This window comes from Terrapene carolina, unplaced genomic scaffold, assembly GCF_002925995.2.
Source record: "Terrapene carolina triunguis isolate 2854851 unplaced genomic scaffold, T_m_triunguis-2.0 Scaffold49, whole genome shotgun sequence".
In the NCBI taxonomy this organism is placed as follows: domain Eukaryota; kingdom Metazoa; phylum Chordata; order Testudines; family Emydidae; genus Terrapene; species Terrapene triunguis.
In genome coordinates, this window is record NW_020664400.1 from 496,629 (window position 1) to 517,990 (window position 21,362).

The window sequence follows — 21,362 nt, forward strand, 5'->3', positions numbered from 1 at the left end:
CTCATCTCTTCTCTCTTCCAGCATTTTCTGAATTTTCCAAAAATTCCAGGCTTAATCCTGGAAACAGCTGAGCTCCCTGAAGTCAATGGTAGCTGTAGGTAGCACAGTACCTGCAAGATTTGCTCATCAGCATGCAAGTTCAAGCGATTAGTCTCTTGGCCATGAAAGGTCTCACTCCCATTCTCTCAGATGGATGTCATTCTCAAACATGAAGTACACAGAAGCTGGTTTGAGGCTGCATATTTAAAACTGCCAAAGGGCAAAACAGGGAGTAGATGATGCACACAATGCTCTGCACAGAGGAGCAATTCCTCCTTTAACCTCCTAAAAAATGAGCCATGAAAACAATCAAGAATGGGAACATACTCTAAGGTGAGACACATGAACCAACAGCAACGTTAGTGGGGAACAGGGATGGGTGGGCTGTTGTGTGTGTTTATTCAGAAGATCAATGTTCCTCTGTCCAATCAGGACAACAAATAATTTGAATCTAAATTATATATTGCCTCAAAAAACACAAGGGCACTGTTTAATGCAGAATTTTATGTTTAAACATTGTTTATCAGCTGCACAGACAAAAATCCAGATATAAAAATAAGACAAGACTTCCAGCAGAGACACATTTTTAAAAGATAAACAATCATTTTCTAACTTTTTAGACACATCCCCCTCCTGGGTATTTTATTGTAAGTGACTGATTTTCACTTACCAACACCCTCCACTCCTCATTGTTATCTGTGTATATAGGATTTTTAAAAGGTCATCTGCATTTGATAAAAGAAATACCCCTAAAGTGCCAGACTTTAAATTGCTGTTGAAACTGCAGGGTTTTCAGCTATTTATACATTTATAACTTCAAACAAGGTATATGTCAAACATTTCTGAAGCTTCCTTTTTTATTATGCTTTTAATTCCTGGAGTGAATGACTGTATTGTGATGAAGTGGACTCTGCTTTTCCATAGCTACAGCTATGAATACATATCATCTCAGTTTAATCAGTTTTTTACTTTTTAGAAAATCCTTTTGTGATAGGCAGACATCACTTTAAAAGAAAGAAAGAAAAATATTTCCTAAGACACTAGTTTAAAGTATGAATATTGTTTTACATAGACTTCTTTCTTTCCTAAAGGAAAGAAAAGCCAGCCTATAGAAGCACATTATCGTTTAAAAATCCTTGGTTGGAAACCACCCAACAGGATTGCAAGCCCCCAGCATGATGGTAGCTAAGTACATTTCACTGATGATTAATTCTCTTGTATGTCTGGTGGAAGGGTGCCCACTATCTACACAGTCTTCACTCTAAATCTCCCTGCCAGCTGATCAATGGAATTACATTTTTGTGCTGGCACTAGACTGAACTGATTGTCTCATTTAGAAATGAGATGCTGCAATGCCAGATCAATGCTACTGGTCGGTTATGAAGGAAAATTTTAGAATGTTTTAGAATAGTTTTCTTATAGGGATGAAAGAGGCAAATGGCAGAAACCCTAGAGTAACAGTTAGTGTGACTATGTCAACTTCTCTATTTCATTATCAGTTAATTTACTAACATAGTAAACAACCTACTGAATATAGAATTGTCTATGTAATTAACATCTCTACCACTGCAAACATGCCTTCTCAGTTCAACTAAAACCATCTATCATTTATACTGTGCTCATCACCATAGTATGAGTGTCCCCAAGATCTTGCTTTCTCAGACTCATTCTGCCTATAGTTTGGAATTTCAGGATCTGATCCTGTAAGGTGCTCAGAATCTGTTGCTTGCTTTCTTTAAAACAAACAAACAATGGCTTGCACTCCAAGCGCATATATAGTATGAAAAACATGCAAAATTTAAAGGCAAGATCAGTTAAAATAAACTCTGCTGCACCTACCCATCAAAACTAACAATTCCCTATTTAATCCACTTACACTTCCTTCATGGCCTGGATCAATATTAAAAGCTTATGGCACCCTACATGATTGATAGATTCAGATTCAGGAAGCCTGCCAAACAATTAGTGGGGCCATTGTGTGATCGAAGTACTAAAGGAGAACTCAAAGAAGACAAGGCCATTGCGGAGAAGTTAAATGAATTATTTGCATCGGGCTTCATTGCTGAAGATCTGAGGGAGATTCCCACACCTGAGCCATTCTTTTTAGGTGACAAATCCGAGGAACTGTCCTAGATTGAAGTGACAGTAGAACAGTTTTTGGAACAAATTGATAAACTAAACAGTAATAAGTCACCAGGACCAGATGGTATTCACCCAAGGGATCTGAAGGAACTCAAATATAAAATTGCAGAACTACTCACTGTGGTGTGTAACCTATTGCTTAAATCAGCCTCTGTACCAGATAACTGGAGGATAGCTAAACTAACGCAGCTTTTTTAAAAAAGGCTCCAGAGGTGATCTTGGAAACTACAGGCTGGTAAGCCTAACTTCAGTATCACACACATTGGTTGAAACTACAGTAAATAACAGAATTATTAGACACAGATGAATATGATATGTTGGGGAAGAGTCAATATATTAGAATTGTTTGGGGGATCAACAGACAGGGTGACCCAGTCAATACAGTGTGCTTGGACTTTCAGAAAGCCTTTGGACAAAGTCACTCACCAAAGGCTCTTAAGCAAAGTAAGTAATCATGGGATAAGACGAAAGGCCCTCTCATGGTTAAAATACAACAAACAAAAGGTAGCATAAACAGTCAGTTTTCACAGTGGAGAAAGATAAATAGTGGGGTTCCCCAAGAATCTGTACTTGGTTCAGTGCTATTCAAGTATTGATAAATAATCTGAAAAAGGGGGTAAATGGTGAGGTGGCAAAGTTTGTAGATGATACAAAATTACTCAAGACAGTTAAGTTCAAAGCTGACTGTGAAGAGTTACAAAGGGATCTCACAAAACTGGGTGACTGCGTAAGAAAATAGCAAATGAAATTAAATGTTGATAAATGCAAAGTAATGTACATTGGAAAACATAATCCCAACTATACATAAAAAGTGATGGGGCCTAAATGAGCTCCCACCAGTCAAGAAAAAGATGTTGGAGTCAATTTGGATAGTTCTCTGAAAACATCTGCTCACTGTGCAGTGGCAATTAAAAAAGCTAACAGAATGTTAAGAATCCCTGGCAAATGGATAGATAAGAAGATAGAAAATATCATAATGCCACTATATAAATCCATGGTCACCCTATCTCAAAAAGATATATTAGAACTGGAAAAGGTGCAGAGAACCACAACAAAAATGATTATTCATATGGAAGCTGTTCCATACCCCTAGAGCAGGGGTGGGCAAACTACAGCCCACGGGACCGTCCTGCCTGGCCCCCGAGCTCCTGGCCCGGGAGGCTAGCCCCCGGCCACTCCCCTGCTGTTCCTCCTTCCCCGCAGCCTCAGCTTGCTCACTCCGCTGCCGCTGCAATGCTCTGGGCGGCAGGGCTTTGAGGTCCTGGGGCAGCGCAGCTGCAGAGCCCGGCCTGACCCGGTCTCTGTGCTGCGTGGTGGTGGTGGCAGCAGTGGAGGCAGCATGGGCCAGCTCCAGCCGGGCGGCATGGCTGTAGCGCCGCCAGCCACTGGTGCTCCAGGCAGCGCGGTAAGAGGGCAGGGAGCAGGGGGGGAGAGCTTGGATAGAGGGCAGGGGAGTTCGGGGTGGTGGTCAGGGGGCGGGGGTATGGATGGTGGTTGGGGGGAAACAGGAGGTTGAACGGGGGCAGGGGTCCTGGAGGGGAAGTCAGGAAGGAGGGGGGGTTGGATGGGGCGGCAGGGGTTCCAGGGGCAGTCAGGGGACAGGGAGAAGGGGTGGTTGGATGGGGCAGAGGTCCTGGGCGGGCGGTCAGGAATGAGAGGAGGGGTTGGATGGGGCGGCGGAGGTCCGGGGGCAGTCAGAGGACAGGGAGTGGGGGTGTGTGGATGGGGTAGGGGTTCCAGAGGGGCCATCAGAGAAAGGGGGGGGTTGGATAGGGCAGGAGTCCCGGGGGTGCAGATAGGAGGTGGGGGCTGGGCCACGACCCCCTCCCCTAACCGGCCCTCCATACAATTTATGAAACCCGATGCGGCCCTCAGGCCAAAAAGTTTTCCTGCCCCTGCCCTAGAGATTATAAAGACTGTGATTGTTCATTTTAGAAGAGAGCCAACTAAGGGGCATGGGATATGACAGATTTCTATAAAACTGCGAGTGGAGTAGAAAAAGTGATTAAGGAAATGCTATTTACCCTTCACATAACACTGGAACCAGGGCCATGCAATGAAATTAATAGACAGAAGGTTTAAAACAAAAAAAAAGGAAATACTTCTTCGTACAACACATTGTCAACCTGTGGAACTCAGTGCCAGGGGTTTAAAAAAAAAAGAATTATATAAAGTTCATGGAGAATAGTCTCCCCAAAGTGCAGGGATGACTATTAGCCAAGATGGTCAGGGATGCAACCCCATGCTCTGGGTGTCCCTGAGCCTCTCTGCCAGAAACTGGGAATGGACAACAGGGGATGGATCACTCAATAATTGCCCTATTCTATTGATTGTCTCTGAAGCATCTGGCACCCTCCAGTGTCAGAAGACAGGATACTGGGTGAGATGTACCATTGGTGTGTCCCACTATGGCCATTCCTATGTTCTTATTCTGGCAGACTGGTGTAAGAGAGGAGGAAACCGAGTTTGTGAACACTGTACTAGTGCTTGTGAATATTTTGCACTAGTTAAAGTGCCTAAATGGTCTTCAGATATAGAGAATGCAGGGCCAAAAAGTAGTCAGGTGCAGGAATAACAACCCTTAAGGGGTCTATGGCATTTAGAGGATCTCTAAGATTGGTCTTGCACAGAGAACTAATCCATCCAAACTTCCAGCCAACCTAAGTTAAACGCAAGGAAACTTTGTGCCCCCCACTTAACAGCTCAGACTTTCCCCATTATACTAAGTTGCCTTCTGGGAGAAAGTTTATTAGCCTTCTAGCCTCCTTCCCTACAGCATTTGTTTGAGTGTCCTTCCTTCCCTTCTAGCTCTTCAGCAGCAGCTGAGGTTGGCCTATTCCCCCATCCTGCTTTTCCAGGTGCATGGTGAAGTAGTATACTCTTCTTAATATAGGTCCAATAGATTTGTGGAGGAGTTGGCTTATAGTCAACGTATTAAAAAAGGACTGCAGGATAGCTAATCATCCCTAACGACCAGGGCCGGCTCTAGCGTTTTTGCCGCCCCAAGCAGAAAAAAAAAGAAAAAAAAGCCATGATTGCAAGCGGCGGCAGCTCTACCAACGCTTCATTCTACGGTGGCAATTTGGTGGCAGGTCCTTCGCTCCGAGAGGGAGCGATGGCCCCGCCGCCGAATTGCCGCCGAATGGCTGGAGGTGCCGCCCCGCTCTTCATTGGCCGCCCCAGGCACCTGCTTGCTATGCTGGTGCCTAGAGCCAGCCCTGCTAATGACACCAAATGTGTGCTTGTTGGGGACAGCTAAAGGAGAACCCTAGGTTTCTCCTCCCAGAATACAGGTGAAAGCAAAGGAAGAGTCTGGGACCGCTGGCAGACAATCGGCTGAAATGAAATCTAGTGTCATGTACAGTTGCCTGGTTTTGGACCCAACAAGAAGTTTTGCAGATTTCTGCCAAAGTTTTTGGTGTATCTGAAAAGAGTTTTGCAGGAGGCCTGAGATCATGTGCATGGTTTCTGGTTTTATTTAGCATGTTTACAGAGCTCTAGTTAGTGTTTTATCTTTCTTTTCAATCATTACTGCAAGATATCAAATATTTGGCTGTTTTATTAGAACAACATTGGTCAAATGATATTGGAGCACTGTTTTCCCTATACCACTGATTAACAGACTGAAGACAAACAGGTCAACAAATTAACAACTCTCGTAGGCTGTGGCACAGCTTATAAAAGTGACACATATGCCATTTAAAATAAGACTGGACAAAGCTCTGAAAAATATACCATTGGAAACAATCCTGCATTTTCAGGGGAATAGAGTTAGATTACCTAAACAAATCTTTTACATATATAGAGAGTTTTGACACTATGATATGATACAGCATGCACAGTGGATACTAACTGTCCTGTAAGTTTTGTAGCTTCATCTCCCTATTTCTGCTTAAATTCCTTTCTTCATGGCTAAATATACTATACATTTTACCATCTGTAACATTATTGGACAAATTTCTGAATACTAACAGACTCTGCCCATATGTATTTTGTGTTTTCTTTCTCTAAACTTCATCAAGTTTTGATTGCTGCTGCTACTTCGATCCTTTTGGTCTTAGATAATTTCCCCCTCACATTGGGTAGACTTGGGTATGAGCTGCAAAATTCAGAATTGTAGACAAACTCACTCAAATTTTGAGGGATTTGTGGATGCTAGTTTTGTTTTGGGCCCATCTTTCTTTTTCATTAAATCCATTGGGCTATTATTATATTATGACCCACATTCTGTATTTTTGTTTTCAGTCACTAAAAATTGTATTCATGGACTTTATGTATGTCTAGTCTAAAGAAAGTACAATTATGCACTTTCATACTACTGTTACATTCCCTCTTATTGCACACGCTGTCACTTCTACTCTGTGATATTCTGTTTACTGATGCTTGCTTCTTTTGTGGTGTATTGAAAACTGTGAAAATTACAAGCTATCACTTTAAATTTCAGGGGGTTTTCCTGTTCCTGCTTGCAGGCTAAGGAGCTCTGCAGGGAAGTGTGCAATCTGGGCCTAGGAGTCAGTTAACTGGCAGACAGCCTAAGATAAGGCGGGGTGGGTTGTGTCTTTATGTTTTAGGGAGAACCTGCCTTGTCTCTCTCTGGTTATGGGTTCTTGCGTATTATCATTTTTATTTCTAACAAATAAAGTAGTGTTCTGTTGCAACCTTCCAGCAAGAGTATTCTATGTTTTATCTAACTTCTCTGTGGTATGCCATGAAATATAACACTTTCTATTCTTGCGTAACTACTGGTAGGGTTGCCAACAGTCCTATATTACAAGGGACGTCCCTTATTTTTTCACCTCTGTACAACAGAGTTGCTGAGTGCTGCAAAAAGCAGCAAGAAATACCCTAGCAAATGTAGATGAGTACTGATTATTTATTAATTAATTAATAATAAATAATACATAATAAATAATAACAATAATAGTAATAGGAGGAGAGGAAGGGCAGGGGTACTAAGAAAACAGTCTCTTATTTTTGAAATACAATGTTGGCAACCCTACCTACTGGCCCAGTCACATTTTTCTTATGGAATGTATTGAATATATAAACATTCCAATTTGTGACATAACTAATCCACTGGAAGTGTTGGTCCAAATCCTGCTCCTTTTACTAAATGGGTAATCTCCAGTGACCTGAGTGGTGACTGGTTGTGTGAACACAGTTGCCACTGGCTGAGAGTGATGTGTAGAACTGGGTGGAAAAAATGTGCAGTAGTGTGATGGGGGAGAAAATCCAAAAATTGAGGTATTGCATCAAAATGTTCATGTTTTTCCTCCAAAATGAAGGGAGGGGGAAAACCACAGTTATTTTTGCCATGGAAAAATATGCAAGTTTTTGCCTAACATATTTTTTTGAAAAAATTCAATTTGATCCAAGGTTTGCTTCTGTCTTTTTCTTTTATGTATATATGCATTTATTTTTTGTTAAGAAACACCATGTCTAAAAAGGTGAAATTTCACCCTTTACTAAATTCACCAGATTTTCAAATTTTGCATGTGGGAATTCATGAAGCAAAACCAGATAGTTTTGGATAGTCCTATTGTGAGACATACACAACAGGGTAGAGTTTCCTGGATTATGAGAGTCCTACGAGATCCTATAACACCAACTATGATCTACACATGAAGAGAATAGGTTAAAGAGTCTTTTAGCTATAGAAGAGCTAAATATTCCATTTTGTGCTGCAAAGTCTATCTCATAAATTCAGGGGCAGTAAGAGTCAGTGAGAGATGACAGGATGTGGAATATTGCTGCCTTTCAACACTTTGCCTCAAAATCTGAGGACATCAATTTATTAACATATGAAACAAAAATATTTTCAATACCTACTCAGGTTAAATCAGGTAAAACTGGAAATTTTAAAGCTTAGTCTTTAACTAATGGTTAATTATATTCAGCAGAATTAGGATAAAAAGTACCGTAAGCTTCATTTCAACAAACTACATCCTATACTGTGCACTCCTTTAATGTAAACTAATTAAAATTGTAAGTGATTTGTTTTCATTCTACATTTGTGAGTGGCATTAGTGCTGATGTAAGAAAAGGACAGATTGATAGCAATGGTTAAATCAATCATCATGCTGTAAGTTTGCCAGAAAAGCTCCCACAAATGCCTTACAGTACCAATTACAACAGCTTCACGATTCCACTCTTTCATTGCTCTCAGAAAGAAACTGCCAAGTGTCAATCTATCTGGTAGCTTTTTGTTCTACAGGCAAAGAAGAACTAGGATTAGACTATCAAACTCATCTTCACTTGAGACTTGAACAAGATATGAACCCACACCTGTAGAGATGAAATTATAGCCCACTTACCCACTGCAAAACATTTAGCCACAACAACTTTATGAAATCAAACTAACTGCATAATTAAGTTGAAACAGGAAAAGCTCCTGTCCTGAACCCGTAGCTGTAGTGTTTTCTCATGTGCATTCTTCTGTGTATGTTAATTTATCTTTTGTGATACATGTACATATAATAGCAGAAAAAATGAAGAGTTTTTCAAATCATTTCAGAACATTCACTATAGGTGTTCCCGGACACTTAATTACTATGAACAGGTTGTAGTGTGTTGGGAAAAAGTTATTACAGCTGGCATAGATCTGTTCAGTACACACACACACACACACACACACCAAGATGCGGGGGGGGGGGGGGGAAGGGGAGGGAGAGAGAGAGAGAGACCTATCTTTGAATACAAGTGTGAATTAAAATATTCTTGACACACAATGGTACTTCCTTAAGATGATAATTGTTAGAACAGTACTTTTGGTTCTGTAGGAAAAAGTCATTAATTTTTTTCTTCAGGTATATTTAGGATTAATCCAATTTTGCAGAACAAGCTTGAAAATGACATGTCTTGTAACAGCACCTCTTTCTTAAAAATAAATAAATAAATTTCAACTGGCACTAAAACAAAGGAGGAAATAAAGTAGGAATCAGTCCTTGGCACATTAAGAGGCAATATTAAGGTCATGTTACCCTTTCACCACAGCTAAAACAGAATAGAATTCTTAATCATTATTATAAAACAACAAATCTAGATAAAATGTCTGTGTGTCTGTTAGAATTTTAAACTTCAATTGGCTCAATCTCTGAGTCACCTCTCTGGAAATTATGAAAAGTTGCTTTGTTGTAGGCTATTATCTTCTATGATAGCATTACGAAGAATTCCAGTAGATTCTATAATCCATATGTAAATCATATCCTCCTATAATGCCTTCCTTTTCTGGGTCTAATTTTCTCTAGTTTGCCAGAAAGGATAGTGTTTGATAATGGAAATAAAAATATAGCTTTGACATAAATAAGCCATGCTTTAGTATTATCATCACCATCCATTTCAACTAGCACCCACAAAGTGCTAGACACCATACAAACAAAGGAAGGCCTGGCCCCTTCCCCAGAGAGTTTACAATATGTAGTACAATGTTATTGGGGGGGAAAACACAATTATTGATTTTTTTTTTTAATTTATCCTTCATTAAAAAATAAGTCACTTCATATATTATTTAGTAAAAACCCAGAATTACTGCAATATATTCACAGCTGTTGTGTCTATCTCAGCAGGTCACAAATGTGCTTGAATAGCTGCTTTCTTAACATTAATTGGTGACATTTTGGTTCCTACTGAGTTAGGCATATCCTGTAACTTGCTCATGAAAATCTAGGCTACATTCCTATAATATTCTTCCAGTTGTATTTTCTGGAACCAGCTTAAATAATAATAAAGGCCACAAAACAAGCAATGTGCAAGCTGCATTCTGAACTTCACTCACAGGTTGGAATGGGTTCATTGGATATTATGATATGCAGCAGTCTTCGGCAGGGCCGGCTCTGGCTTTTTTGCCACCCCAAGCAAAAAAAAAAAAAACCTGCGGGGCGGCCGGAGCCAGGGTGCAGGGGAACTCCCTGCGCTGCAGACATGCCCCGGGCAGCGCAGTGCGCGCCCCGGCTAGCAGGGGGTAAGGGGCAGGGAGCGGGGGGAGAGAGAGAAGGGGGATGGCCAGGGCTTCCTTCAGCCGGAGTGCTCGCCACGCGGCCCCTCCCGCCGCACTGCCTGCCGGGAGGGCTCCGCGCCGCTCTGGTTGGCGGGCAGGGAAGGACTCGGGCTGCCCTGCCGGGCTTGCTGCAGACCTGGCACCGGCTGGGGCAGACGGAGTGCGCAGCCCGCTCCCAGCAGGCCGCTCCCCTCCTCTGAGCCGCTGCCTCCTACAGGGCGGCCGAAGCGGCGAACCAAAAAGAAGAAAAACCTGCAGGGCGGCCGGAGCAGCGAAGCAAAATATATATTTTTTGTTTAAATTGTTTTTCAATGGGAAAAAATGGGTTCTTATGAGAAAAAAATCCACAAAAAGCTGTGCTTTCTGCAGAAAGTTTCAATTTTTCAACAAAATATTTATGCACCAGCTGGGCTCCATCTCCTATAATGCACCACAGTATTCTTTCTTGGTGAGGGCAAGCTGTTTATCATGAGGAGAGATCATGATGCATTATGGGGAATGTAGCCCAGCTGCGGATCCCAGCCCATAGATGAAAATAGGGATATGAGGAGCATTTACAATTATGACTCCCATTGTTAGCCAAAATATTTCAGTTTTGAATGACAAATCAAAATTCTGTATATAATTTCAACAAAAAAACAAAAGTTTGGTTTTCTTTGAAGATTTTCATGAAACAAAATACCCATGTCTTTGAAGAAGCTCTATTGACAAAGGATTGGAGGGAAGCCGCCCCTTAGAATCTGCCGCCCCAAGCACGAGCTTGCTCGGCTGGTGCCTGGAGCCGGCCCTGTTCTTCAGATAGATATGCTAGCGATATGAATGCATACTAAGAGATGTGATTTACCACAGAGAATTTCACCCATGAGTTTAGGAAGCTAACAGCTTTGATATCACAGTCATGAAGAATCTGGTACTTCAGAGTCTGCATCTCTTCTGATCTTCTCACTACTGCAGTCCTTATATTAACAGCATTTTTCATTTATAAAATTAGTTTATGGTAAGCACTTTGACTTTGACATTCTCCCCTTGGCAAACATTTTCCCTATATTCTTGGCCCATTTTAATTGAATGATTTGTTTCAATCTTACATTCCTCTTCACATACAGACCTCCTGCCCCCACTCCACACAAACTCTGGGGAAACTAGGACACAAGGGGTGTCTCCCCTCCCTATGTGGCCTTTGGGGAAAACTGCAAAGAGGAACCAGCCAGAGACTCCAGCAGCAGAAGCAGCTTCAGACACTCAGAAAACTTTCTACAGCATTGATTGGACTTTCTCTGCCCTGTGATGACTGACTGTTTGCGTCAACCTACTCCCTCACAATCTCATCATCTAAGCTTCACTCCACACCTGCCTGTCCCCATCATCTTTCTTTTCTTCAACTTCCCATCTCTCTTCCCTTTTCTTTCCATTTTGTTTAGCACCTCCTAACTACCCCAACACACACCCAATATCGTGGAACATCACATTGTTCAGGCTGCTTGTCTGTTCTACCCCTTCTCCCATCCTGTGTCTGTCTGGTCTATTTAGATTGCAAATTTTTCAGGGCAGGAACTGGCGGCTACTCTGTATAGTGGCTAGCACCATAGGGACCCATTTTAAGCTGATCCTTAGGCACTACCATAATAAAGAGGAGTAAAATTTATTTAAGAAATAAGGCTTCATTTCTCTTCTTCCCAGCCTCAGCCGTGAACCTTGAAAGGCGGATATGAATATATTAACTTTAAAAAAGGTGAAGACTTCAAAAAGAAATCTGAACTGTTTATTCTATGTCTGTGTTTTAGAAATAAGGGGTTAAATAATGACACTTTTCTTGTTGTTCTGTTCTTATAGGCTGGTTGGCTCAGTTAAGCACCATAGAATGCATCTGCTGTAGAAGGTGGCTTTTCAGAAATATACTTTGATATATTTCCGCTGCTTTTCAGGTGGGATGTTCCGAATGTGCAGATTGGATTTATCCTTCTCACAAAGTAAATATACCAAACATGAAACTGCAACCTTATCTTTAACTGCCCTTCAAACCTCTTCTCAATTCTGCCCCTCTCTACTTATTTTCTCATGTCTCTTATCATTTTACCTCTCCCTGTTCTGATCCTTCAGCAATGCCAGCCTCAATAAGCTGTTTGAATCTCCCCTCACAACCACCTTTATCACTTTCCATATATATGGAAAAGTCTTCCTGAACCAGCCCATAAGGCCATTATTGTCTTCCTCTTTAAATCCCCCCACAAGACCCATTTCTACCATTCTGCCCAGAAGAAAACTGACAACTAACAATGCCCAAGTAAGGGGGTGGTGGGGGACAGTAGATGTTTAAAAAAAATGTTTGTATTTTATCCCTGACAACTCAATATGTGGCTTGTTGTCTTCAATTGTGAACACCTCAGAGCAAGGATCCTGTCCCTTTCTCCCCCTCAATGCTATACTGCCACAGTTGTAGTCAATGGAGTGCCAGAACTGAAAATGCCTCCATGTAGAAAAGAGGGAGTTGCTAGCAAGGCATTCTCTTTGAGGTGCTCTTAACTTTTAAATTTACTCTACAGTGTCATTTACAATAGTCCATAACATTTGGTCTTTGGGCATGTTGCAGGCCTGTTTATTTCCCCAAGCCTTTTGGGAGGTAAGAATATGATGATGGGTGCTATTTGTGAGTGAGGTGGGGTATTGTGCAGAACTGCTTTCATCACCAATCATTTGTTTTCTGTTTGGAATGAGGACGTGCTGCTGGCTTGGCTATGCAATTGTGTTTTTAATTCATGGCAAGAGTGCCTTGAGGTTGCGTAGGCACTTTTGAAAGATGTATTATAAACAGAAATAAATATAAAAAAAAGTCTGCATAGCACCCAGCACATTTTGGGTGCTCCTCTAAGTACAAGCAATAAATAATAGTCTTTAAAGGTCAGCACTGAAACTACATCCACACAGAGTAATAAATAATAAATGGAAATAGTGTCTGACAAAGGCAATTTAATCCCATTTAAGCTTCTGTCATTCTTGAACTCCTACTTGCCACTAACATTTCCTGGAAATTTTAATAAGTGTTGCCTCCCTCAGAAAAAAAAAAGTAAGTTTGCATTCAGTATATTCTCCACCCTTTAAAGAAAAAAGGACTATTATAATTATTTTCTCTTCTTTTTTGATGAACTTCAATCCTTCAGCCATAGATGCAACTATGATGCTTCATGGGAAAACTAAAAGAGAAATATTTAAAGAAACTACTAGGAATTTCCTTCCCCGCATTATTTTCCAAAATAAAGTACTTTGTAAGTGAATTTTAATAGAAAGTAGGACTAAAAAAATTAGAATAAACCTACTTAGCTACCAGTTACAAGGTGTTAATCAGAAAATCTTGATTATTAACACCAAGTTCCACTTACGAATAAGCTACTGTCTGTCCTGAGAATTTTACCACCTCTCAGCACCATACTCTTTGGGTGTTAATGAGGAAGAAACACACTGCTTCCTTCCTTGAGTGGCACTACCTCATTATCCTTTGGTCCATTTACAACTCATTTTTTCTGTCTATTTCCTGGCAAAAATTAGATGTCGGTTGTAAATATTTTGAACTGACATTTCTAGATATTATGAGCCCAGCTCTGCAATATTTATAATTATATGAATAGTTCTACTGTCTTCAGTTGAATGAACCACATAAGTATGGGCTGCAAGACTAGAACCTGTGTAAATTTTTCCAAAATATCGTTATTTAGGCTGCTACATCACTTTTGAAAATGTTACACCCCATATCAATCTGGTCAGTGTCCATCACTATAGTACGTAAGGGTTTTAACGTACACACTGTATAATTTAAAAGCACAAATTCTGTCTGGAAGGCCCATTTTTCCACCCCATGTTCCCTGCACAGTTGACTCCTAAATTGGGTATTTTAAATGCAAATATAGCTGGACTAGTCTGCAACTGCATACAAAGGACTAGAGTTGTGTAAAACTTGTATATAGCAACTAGGTGTCATAAACAGATAGTTAAGGGTGAATGCCTCTTTTACCTGTAAAGGGTTAAGAAGTTCACCTAGCCTAGCTGACACCTGACCAGAGGAACCAATGGGAGGACAAGATGGTTCAAAAGGAAGGAGGGAAGTTCCCTTTGTCTGGGTCAGTTTTCACTTTGGACCGGAGTGGGAAAGCTCCAGAATTCAGCCTCTTATTAAGTAGTGAGTATTAGTGAAGGAAATAAATAGGTTTATGTTTATTTCTTTGTAACCTGTCTTGTGCAATTAGAGGAATAGTCAAATTGGGTATTTGGGTATTTTTTGTGTAAGTTTTTGCCCAGGGGAACATCCTCTGTGTTTGGAATCTGTTGTCTGTGAGAGTAGCTGGTATGCTAATCTCTCCCAGAGGGTTTTCTTTTACCTTTCTTTTCTTTAATTAAAAGCCTTTTTTAATAACCTGATTGATTTTTCCTTGTTTTTAGATCCAAGGGGTTGGATCTGGATCCACCAGGAGTTGGTGGGAGAAAGGAGGGGGGACGGTTAATTTCTCCTTGTTTTAAGATCCAAGGGGTTTGGATCTGTGTTCACCAGGAAATTGGTGAAGTCTCTCAAGGCTACCCAGGGAAGGGAATTAGTGCTTGGGAGTGGTGGCAGCCAGACCAGATCTAAGCTGTTAATTGAGCTTAGAGCTTCTCATGCAGGTCCCCCACATCTGTACCCTAAAGTTCAGAGTGGGGAAGGAACCTTGACACTAGGGCTTTTAAGCGATTAAAAAAGTTAATCATGATTAATCATGTGATTAAAAATTAATGATGATTAATCACACTGATAATAACAGAATACCATTTATTTAACTATTTTTGGATGTTTTCTACATTTTCAAATATATTTATTTCAATTACAACACAAAATACAAAGTGTACAGTGCTCACTTTATATTTATTACAAATATTTGCACAGTAAAAATAAAATAAATTGTATTTTTCAATTCACTTAATACAAGTACTGCAATGCAATCTCTTTATCATGAAAGTTGAACTTACACATGTAGAATTATGTACAAAAAAATAACTGCATTCAAAAATAAAACAATGTAAAACTTTAGCGCCTACAAGTCCACTCAGTCCTATTTCAGCCAATCGCTCAGACAAACAAGTTTGGTTACAATTTGCAGGAGATAATGCTGCCTGCTTCTTGTTTACAATGTCACCTGAAAGTGAGAACAGGTGTTCGCAGGGCACTGTTGTAGCCAGCGTCGCAAGATGTTTATGTGCCAGATGCTTTAAAGATTTAAATGTCCCTTCATGCTTCAACCACCATTCCAGGGGACATGTGTCCATGCTGATGACATGGTCTGCTCAATAATGATCCAAAGCAGAGCAGACGGATGCATGTTCATTTTCATCATCTGAGTCAGATGCCACCAGCAAAAGGTTGATTTTCTTTTTTGGTGCTTTGGGTTCTGTCGTTTCTGCATCTGAGTGTTGCTCTTTCAAGAATTCTGAAAGCATGCTCTACACCTTGTCCCTCTCAGATTTTGGAAGGCACTTCAGATTCTTAAACCTTAGGTTGAGTGCTATATCTTTTTTTAGAAATCTCACATTGGTACCTTTCCTTGGGTTTTGTCAAATCTGTTGTGAAAGTGTTCTTAAAACAAACATGTGCTGGGTCATCATCCAAGACTGCTATAACATGAAATATATGGCAGAATGTGGGTAAAAAAGAACAGGAGACATACAGTTCTCCCCCAAGGAGTTCAGTCACAAATTTAATTAATGCATTATTTTTTTAATGAGCATCATCATCCTGGAAGCACGTCCTCTGGAATGATGGCCAAAGCATGAAGGGGCATATGAATATTTAGCATATCTAGCATGTAAATACTTGCAACAATGGCTACAAAAGTGCCATACGAGTGTGTGTTCTCACTTTCAGGCGATATTGTAAATAAGAATCAGGCAGCAGTATCTCCCGTAAATGTAAACAAACTTGATCGTCTCAGTGATTGGCTGAAAAAGAAGTAGGACTGAGTGGACTTGTAGGATCTACATTTTTACATTGTTTTGTTTCTGAGTGCACTTATATCACAAGAAAACTACATTTGTAAGTTACACTTTCACTATAAAGAGATTGCACTACAGTACTTGTATGAGGTGAATTGAAAAATACTATTTCTTTTGTTTATCATGTTTACGGTGCAAATATTTGTAATAAAAAATAATAATATAAAGTGAGCACTGTACACTTTGTATTCTGTGTTGTAACAGAAATCAATATATTTGAAAATGTAGAAAAACATCCAAAATTTTTAATAAATTTCAACTGGTATTCTATTGTTTAACAGTGCGATTAATCACAATTAATTTTTTTTAGTTAATTGTGTGAGTTAACTGCGATTAATCGACAGCCCTAATAGCAACACAAAACTAAGGCCAGGATTGCAAAAGATAAAAATAAAAAAATAATGAAGTTAAGGAACCTGAGCCTATTTACGGTTTCTAATGTAAGCACACAATGTACAAGCTCTTACAAGACAGTCCTACAGAATTTAATAGGAAAATATACCTGCTATATAATTTCATACAATGGCTGGGAGAATCTATGGAAAGGATTCTCACTCTCTATTAAATTATATAAGTCTGCAAGAATAACTCTCATAAAACCCTATTGGTTTCTCCCCATTACATTTCATAGGATTGTTCCATAAGATGCTGGTTTTTGACTAAAATCAGCTGAAATTTGTTTTGTGTGTTGGGTTCCATGAGACTGAGGCTCAAAATGAAACTGTGGGGGCTCTGAGCCCAAAGTAAGGCTCCAGTTTTTCATTGGTACCTGCACCTGTGCAGATCGCCAGTGACATCAATAGGACTCCATACAGGCACAGCTGATCCCAGTGCAGGACTGTTGTTTAAATCTCTTGAGTTTTGCACATGTATTATCATGTCAACGAAAATAACTGACCAACCTGATTCCCTTCTGTGATGAGATAACTGGTTCTGTGGATATGGGGAAAGCGGTATATATCTTGACTTCAGCAAAGCTTTTGATACGGTCTCCCACAGTATTCTTGCCAGCAAGTTAAAAAAGTATGGATTGAATGAATGGACTATAAGGTAGATAGAAAGCTGGCTAGATTGTCGGGCTCCACGGGTAGTGATCAATGGCTCGATGTCTAGTTGGCAGCCGGTATCAAGCGGAGTGCCCCAGGGTTCGGTCCTGGGGCTGGTTTTGATCAACATCTTTATTAATGATCTGGATGATGGGATGAATTGCACCCTCAGCAAGTTCGCAGATGACACTTAGGGCTGGTCTACACTAGGGGGGAGGATCGATCCAAGATACGCAACTTCAGCTACGCGAATAGTGTAGCTGAAGTCGAAGTATCTTGGATCGAATTACCTGGGGTCCAGACGGCGCGGGATCGATGGCCGCGGCTCCCCCGTCAACTGCGCTACCGCCGCTCGCTCTGGTGGAGTTCCGGAGTCGACGGTGAGCGCGTTCGGGGATCAATATATCACGTCTTAACGAGACGCGATATATCGATTCCGGATAAATTGATTGCTACCCGCTGATACAGCGGGTAGTGAAGACGTACCCTAAGCTGGGGGGAGAGGTAGATATGCTGGAGGGTAGGGATAGGGCCCAAAGTGACGTAGACAAATTGGAAGATTGGGCCAAAAGAAATCCGATGAGGTTCAACAAGGACAAGTGCAGAGTCCTGCACTTAGGAAGGAAGAATCCCATGCACCGCTACAGGCCGGGGACCAACTGGCTAGGCGGCAGTTCTGCAGAAAAGGACCTGAGGATTACAGTGGACGAGAAGCTGGATATGAGTCAGCAGTATGCTCTTGTTGCCAAGAAGGTTAATGGCATATTGGGCTGTATTAGTAAGAGCATTGCCAGCAGATCAAGGGAAATGATTATTCCTCTCTATTTGGCACAGGTGAGGCCACACCTGAAGTATTGCGCCCAGTTTTGGTCCCCCCATTACAGAAGGAATGTGGACAAATTGGAGAGAGTCCAGCGGAAGGCAACAAAAATGATTAGGGGGCTGGGGCACATGACTTACGAGGAGAGGCTGAGGGAACTGGGGTTATTTAGTCTGCAGAAGAGAAGAATGAGGGGGGATTAGATAGCAGCCTTCAACTACCTGAAGGGGGGTTCCAAAGAGGATGGAGCTAGGCTGTTCTCAGTAGTGGCAGGTGACAGAACAAGAAGCAATGGTCTCAAGTTGCCGTGGGAGAGGTCTAGGTTGGATATTAGGAAACACTATTTCACTAGGAAGAGTGATGAAGCACTGCAATGGGTTACCTAGGGAGGTGGTGGAATCTCCATCCTTAGAGGTTTTTAAGGCCCGGTTTGACAAAGCCCTGGCTGGGATGATTTAGTTGGTGTTGGTCTTGCTTTGAGCAGGGGATTGGACTAGATGACCTCCTGAGGTCTCTTCCAACCCTAATATTCTCTGATTCTATGATTCTAACTGAGTCTGTGTTGTGAAAGCTTGTGTATGGCTGTACAATGCTCAATTTGTCATGATTCTGCAGCACAAAAGCCCATTTTATATTGAGAGAGAGAGAGAATTGGCTTATTTGAATTAATAAAACCTATATAATCCAGCATGTTATATTGTATTACATGAGGTTATTTGAGTCATAAACCTTAATCTGATCAAGCCAACAAAACATGATGTGGATATTACCCAGGGTAATGTGGTGTAATTAAATCTTTTCAGAACAGGCAACCACTGTCACACAAATCTAAATTTTGGTTGCTTCTCAATGAATCTATTGTTTAACAAAAGCAAAAATGTAAGGCCTCAGCTGGTGCTTTCTCAAACAATAGTTACTGATTAATGGTACAGTCAAAGGAAGGCGAGACCCTCCATTTTAATGGACCAAATTCCGACTTCATGTAAGCTAAGAAACCAATAACTAGGAAGAGAAATGTGAGAAACCAGTTGCTCAGAAGGGAGCTATAGTGCCTGACTCCCAAAAATCCAAAGAGTCAACGGAATGTAGGACTATCTTGGTTTTGTGTTTGATTAACTATGGGAGTTCATTCAGACGAGGGTTAAGAAATAAAGAATTTAGTCAATGCATTTTTGCACCTGCCCCATGCATGGCCTCTGCACTACTCTGATTAGTCTGACTTTGGGCAAGTAATTTGCATTTATATAAGGATTCATTAGCACCTGCTTTGGATGAAAGGAGTAAAGGCAGTAAGATTTTGGTTGAGCAAGTTCTGTTTTACTTTTAGTAGCTGCCTATAATAAAATTACTTATTTGAACATTTTTCATCTCTAGAACTGCTGCCATTCTTCACTTGTAGTTATTCCATCTATTCCCTCACCATGGGGCTCTGCAATACTGGGCCAAGTTCTGCACTGACAGACTCAGTACGACCATCCTGAATTAAAAAATAAATAAAAATTGGACTACATAAAGTGAAGTCAATACTGAAAGTGGCCTATTAATTTATCCTTTAATCTGGGAGTACAGAATTCTTTTCTTGGTGTCAATAGCATTAAATTCACAATTTCATTCCTCAAATTTATTTTGTATCACATTTGTTAATGACATTCATCCTCTGCAGTTTATTAACACAGAAGGAACACTGGAGAAGGGAGGCCATTTTGTGTTTGAAAGGATTGTGTGCCAAGACTAAAGACAGAGGATAGGAGTCCACATGCATTTGCATGAAACTGAAAAGAGTAGAGAAAAAAATATGAAACAGAATTTTAGAAATAATTTTAAAATACTAGATTCAGAAATAGGAGAGAAAAGTAGGTAGCTGGTGGTGGTAGGAATGCTGTGAAGATCACACAATTACTTGTGAAATACACTTTAGCTTGTTTCAAACATTTGTATGTTTCTAAATAGTTTTAAGCAACTCTTTGCATTATTACTTTTAGAGATCTCCAATAGAGCAGATAAACAACTTGTACAGTGTTGCTTGGAAAACCAACCATTCATCTAGGAGAATAAGTCACTGTAATAACTTGAGAACAGTAGTAGGACAAATATATAAGGATGTAATGGAGAAATATCAAACCTTAATACAGACCTACCTTCCCTACATATTGATAATCAGAGCCTGTATATTCCTCCAGCAAGAAGAACTGGTTCCACATCCAGCCCCGTTTCTGGCGGTGAAGTGCTTTTCCATCACTCCCTGATACACGTGCCACAAAGCCTTTCTGTTGGTGGTCAGTTGTCCTTCTGAACAGCATTTCTGCATAGCAGGAATGTGGCAGACACATCCAGAGCAGCAGTAGCAGTAAGACTTGTTGTATTATCATAGTTCTCCACTGCTGTCTGTCCTCCAAGCCAGATGGCTGTGGGGTCAATAGTGTTGTTTTCCTGGATTACCTTTTGATGTCTTTTTAGTTGGCAGTGCAGCCAGGTGATTTCCAGTAGTTCATCTCCCTTCCACACATATTCCACCAAATCCTCAAAGTAAACATAAAAGACACAGTGTAAGTTGAAAACATTCCATTTGCCTGTGACTGACTTCATATCGTACTTGACAGTACAGCTGTAAAGCCTTACAGCAAAGAAAGCAACTGGTTATTTCCCACGTGCACCTAACTGATGGCTGATGCAGTGACTATAAAGGTTTTCTGTCAACCTTCACCAAGTGGAAGGGTTGCAAATGTAGTAGGTAGCTGCTTTCAAAACATTACATGAGAAACACAACAAAAGTGCATTGAGCTGATTAACTTTTTTTCTTAACTTTTCAGTTTAAGAACTTTGAGGATTTTTTTTTCATGTAGACTAGGGGATTTAATACTAATAGCACTTACATATTAAATACTGCAGCCTTTACTTCAAATGTTTTCCACCTGATTTGATTTACAAGTAATCCAGGGTTTTATTAATCTTGTTATCCAGAGGCCTGAAAAGACTAATGCAAAGCAATTTTAGAAACCACAGAAATGGTGAAACACTAGTTCCCCAAGGCACTTTAAATGGCAAAAGGGAACATCATATGCATCAGAAGAAATGCAACATGACAAGAAGCAAACTTTTTAATATAAAAAGTTCTTAGGATGTAGTACTTACAGTATGAACTGAGGTAGCATGCAAACAACTTTAAATGCAGGGGGGAAATGTTGAAATAACTAAGGCCTGATCTGATTTGATGTTAAGTTATAGTGAACTCAGGATTTTTTGGCTTACAATATATTTAAATTTGACACTTAATACGCAACTATTACTACAGAGAGAAAAAAAAGTA

The 21,362-nt window shown here is 40.5% G+C and overlaps 1 protein-coding gene across 3 annotated transcripts in view; it reads right to left on the bottom strand.

The window, feature by feature from the left end:
* Positions 1–20,512, bottom strand: part of LOC112110903 (cadherin-10) — a 101,904-nt gene extending 81,392 nt beyond the window's left edge. For 2 of the 3 annotated variants that reach the window (XM_029912605.1, XM_029912603.1), the window contains exon 1: positions 20,194–20,512. In XM_029912605.1, coding sequence (XP_029768465.1) covers positions 20,194–20,424 — 231 coding nt within the window. In that variant the 5' untranslated portion in view covers positions 20,425–20,512. The remainder of the gene's footprint in view (positions 1–20,193) is intronic. The other variant, XM_026656557.1, reaches the window with a different exon arrangement.
* Positions 20,513–21,362: the final 850 nt, after the last annotated feature.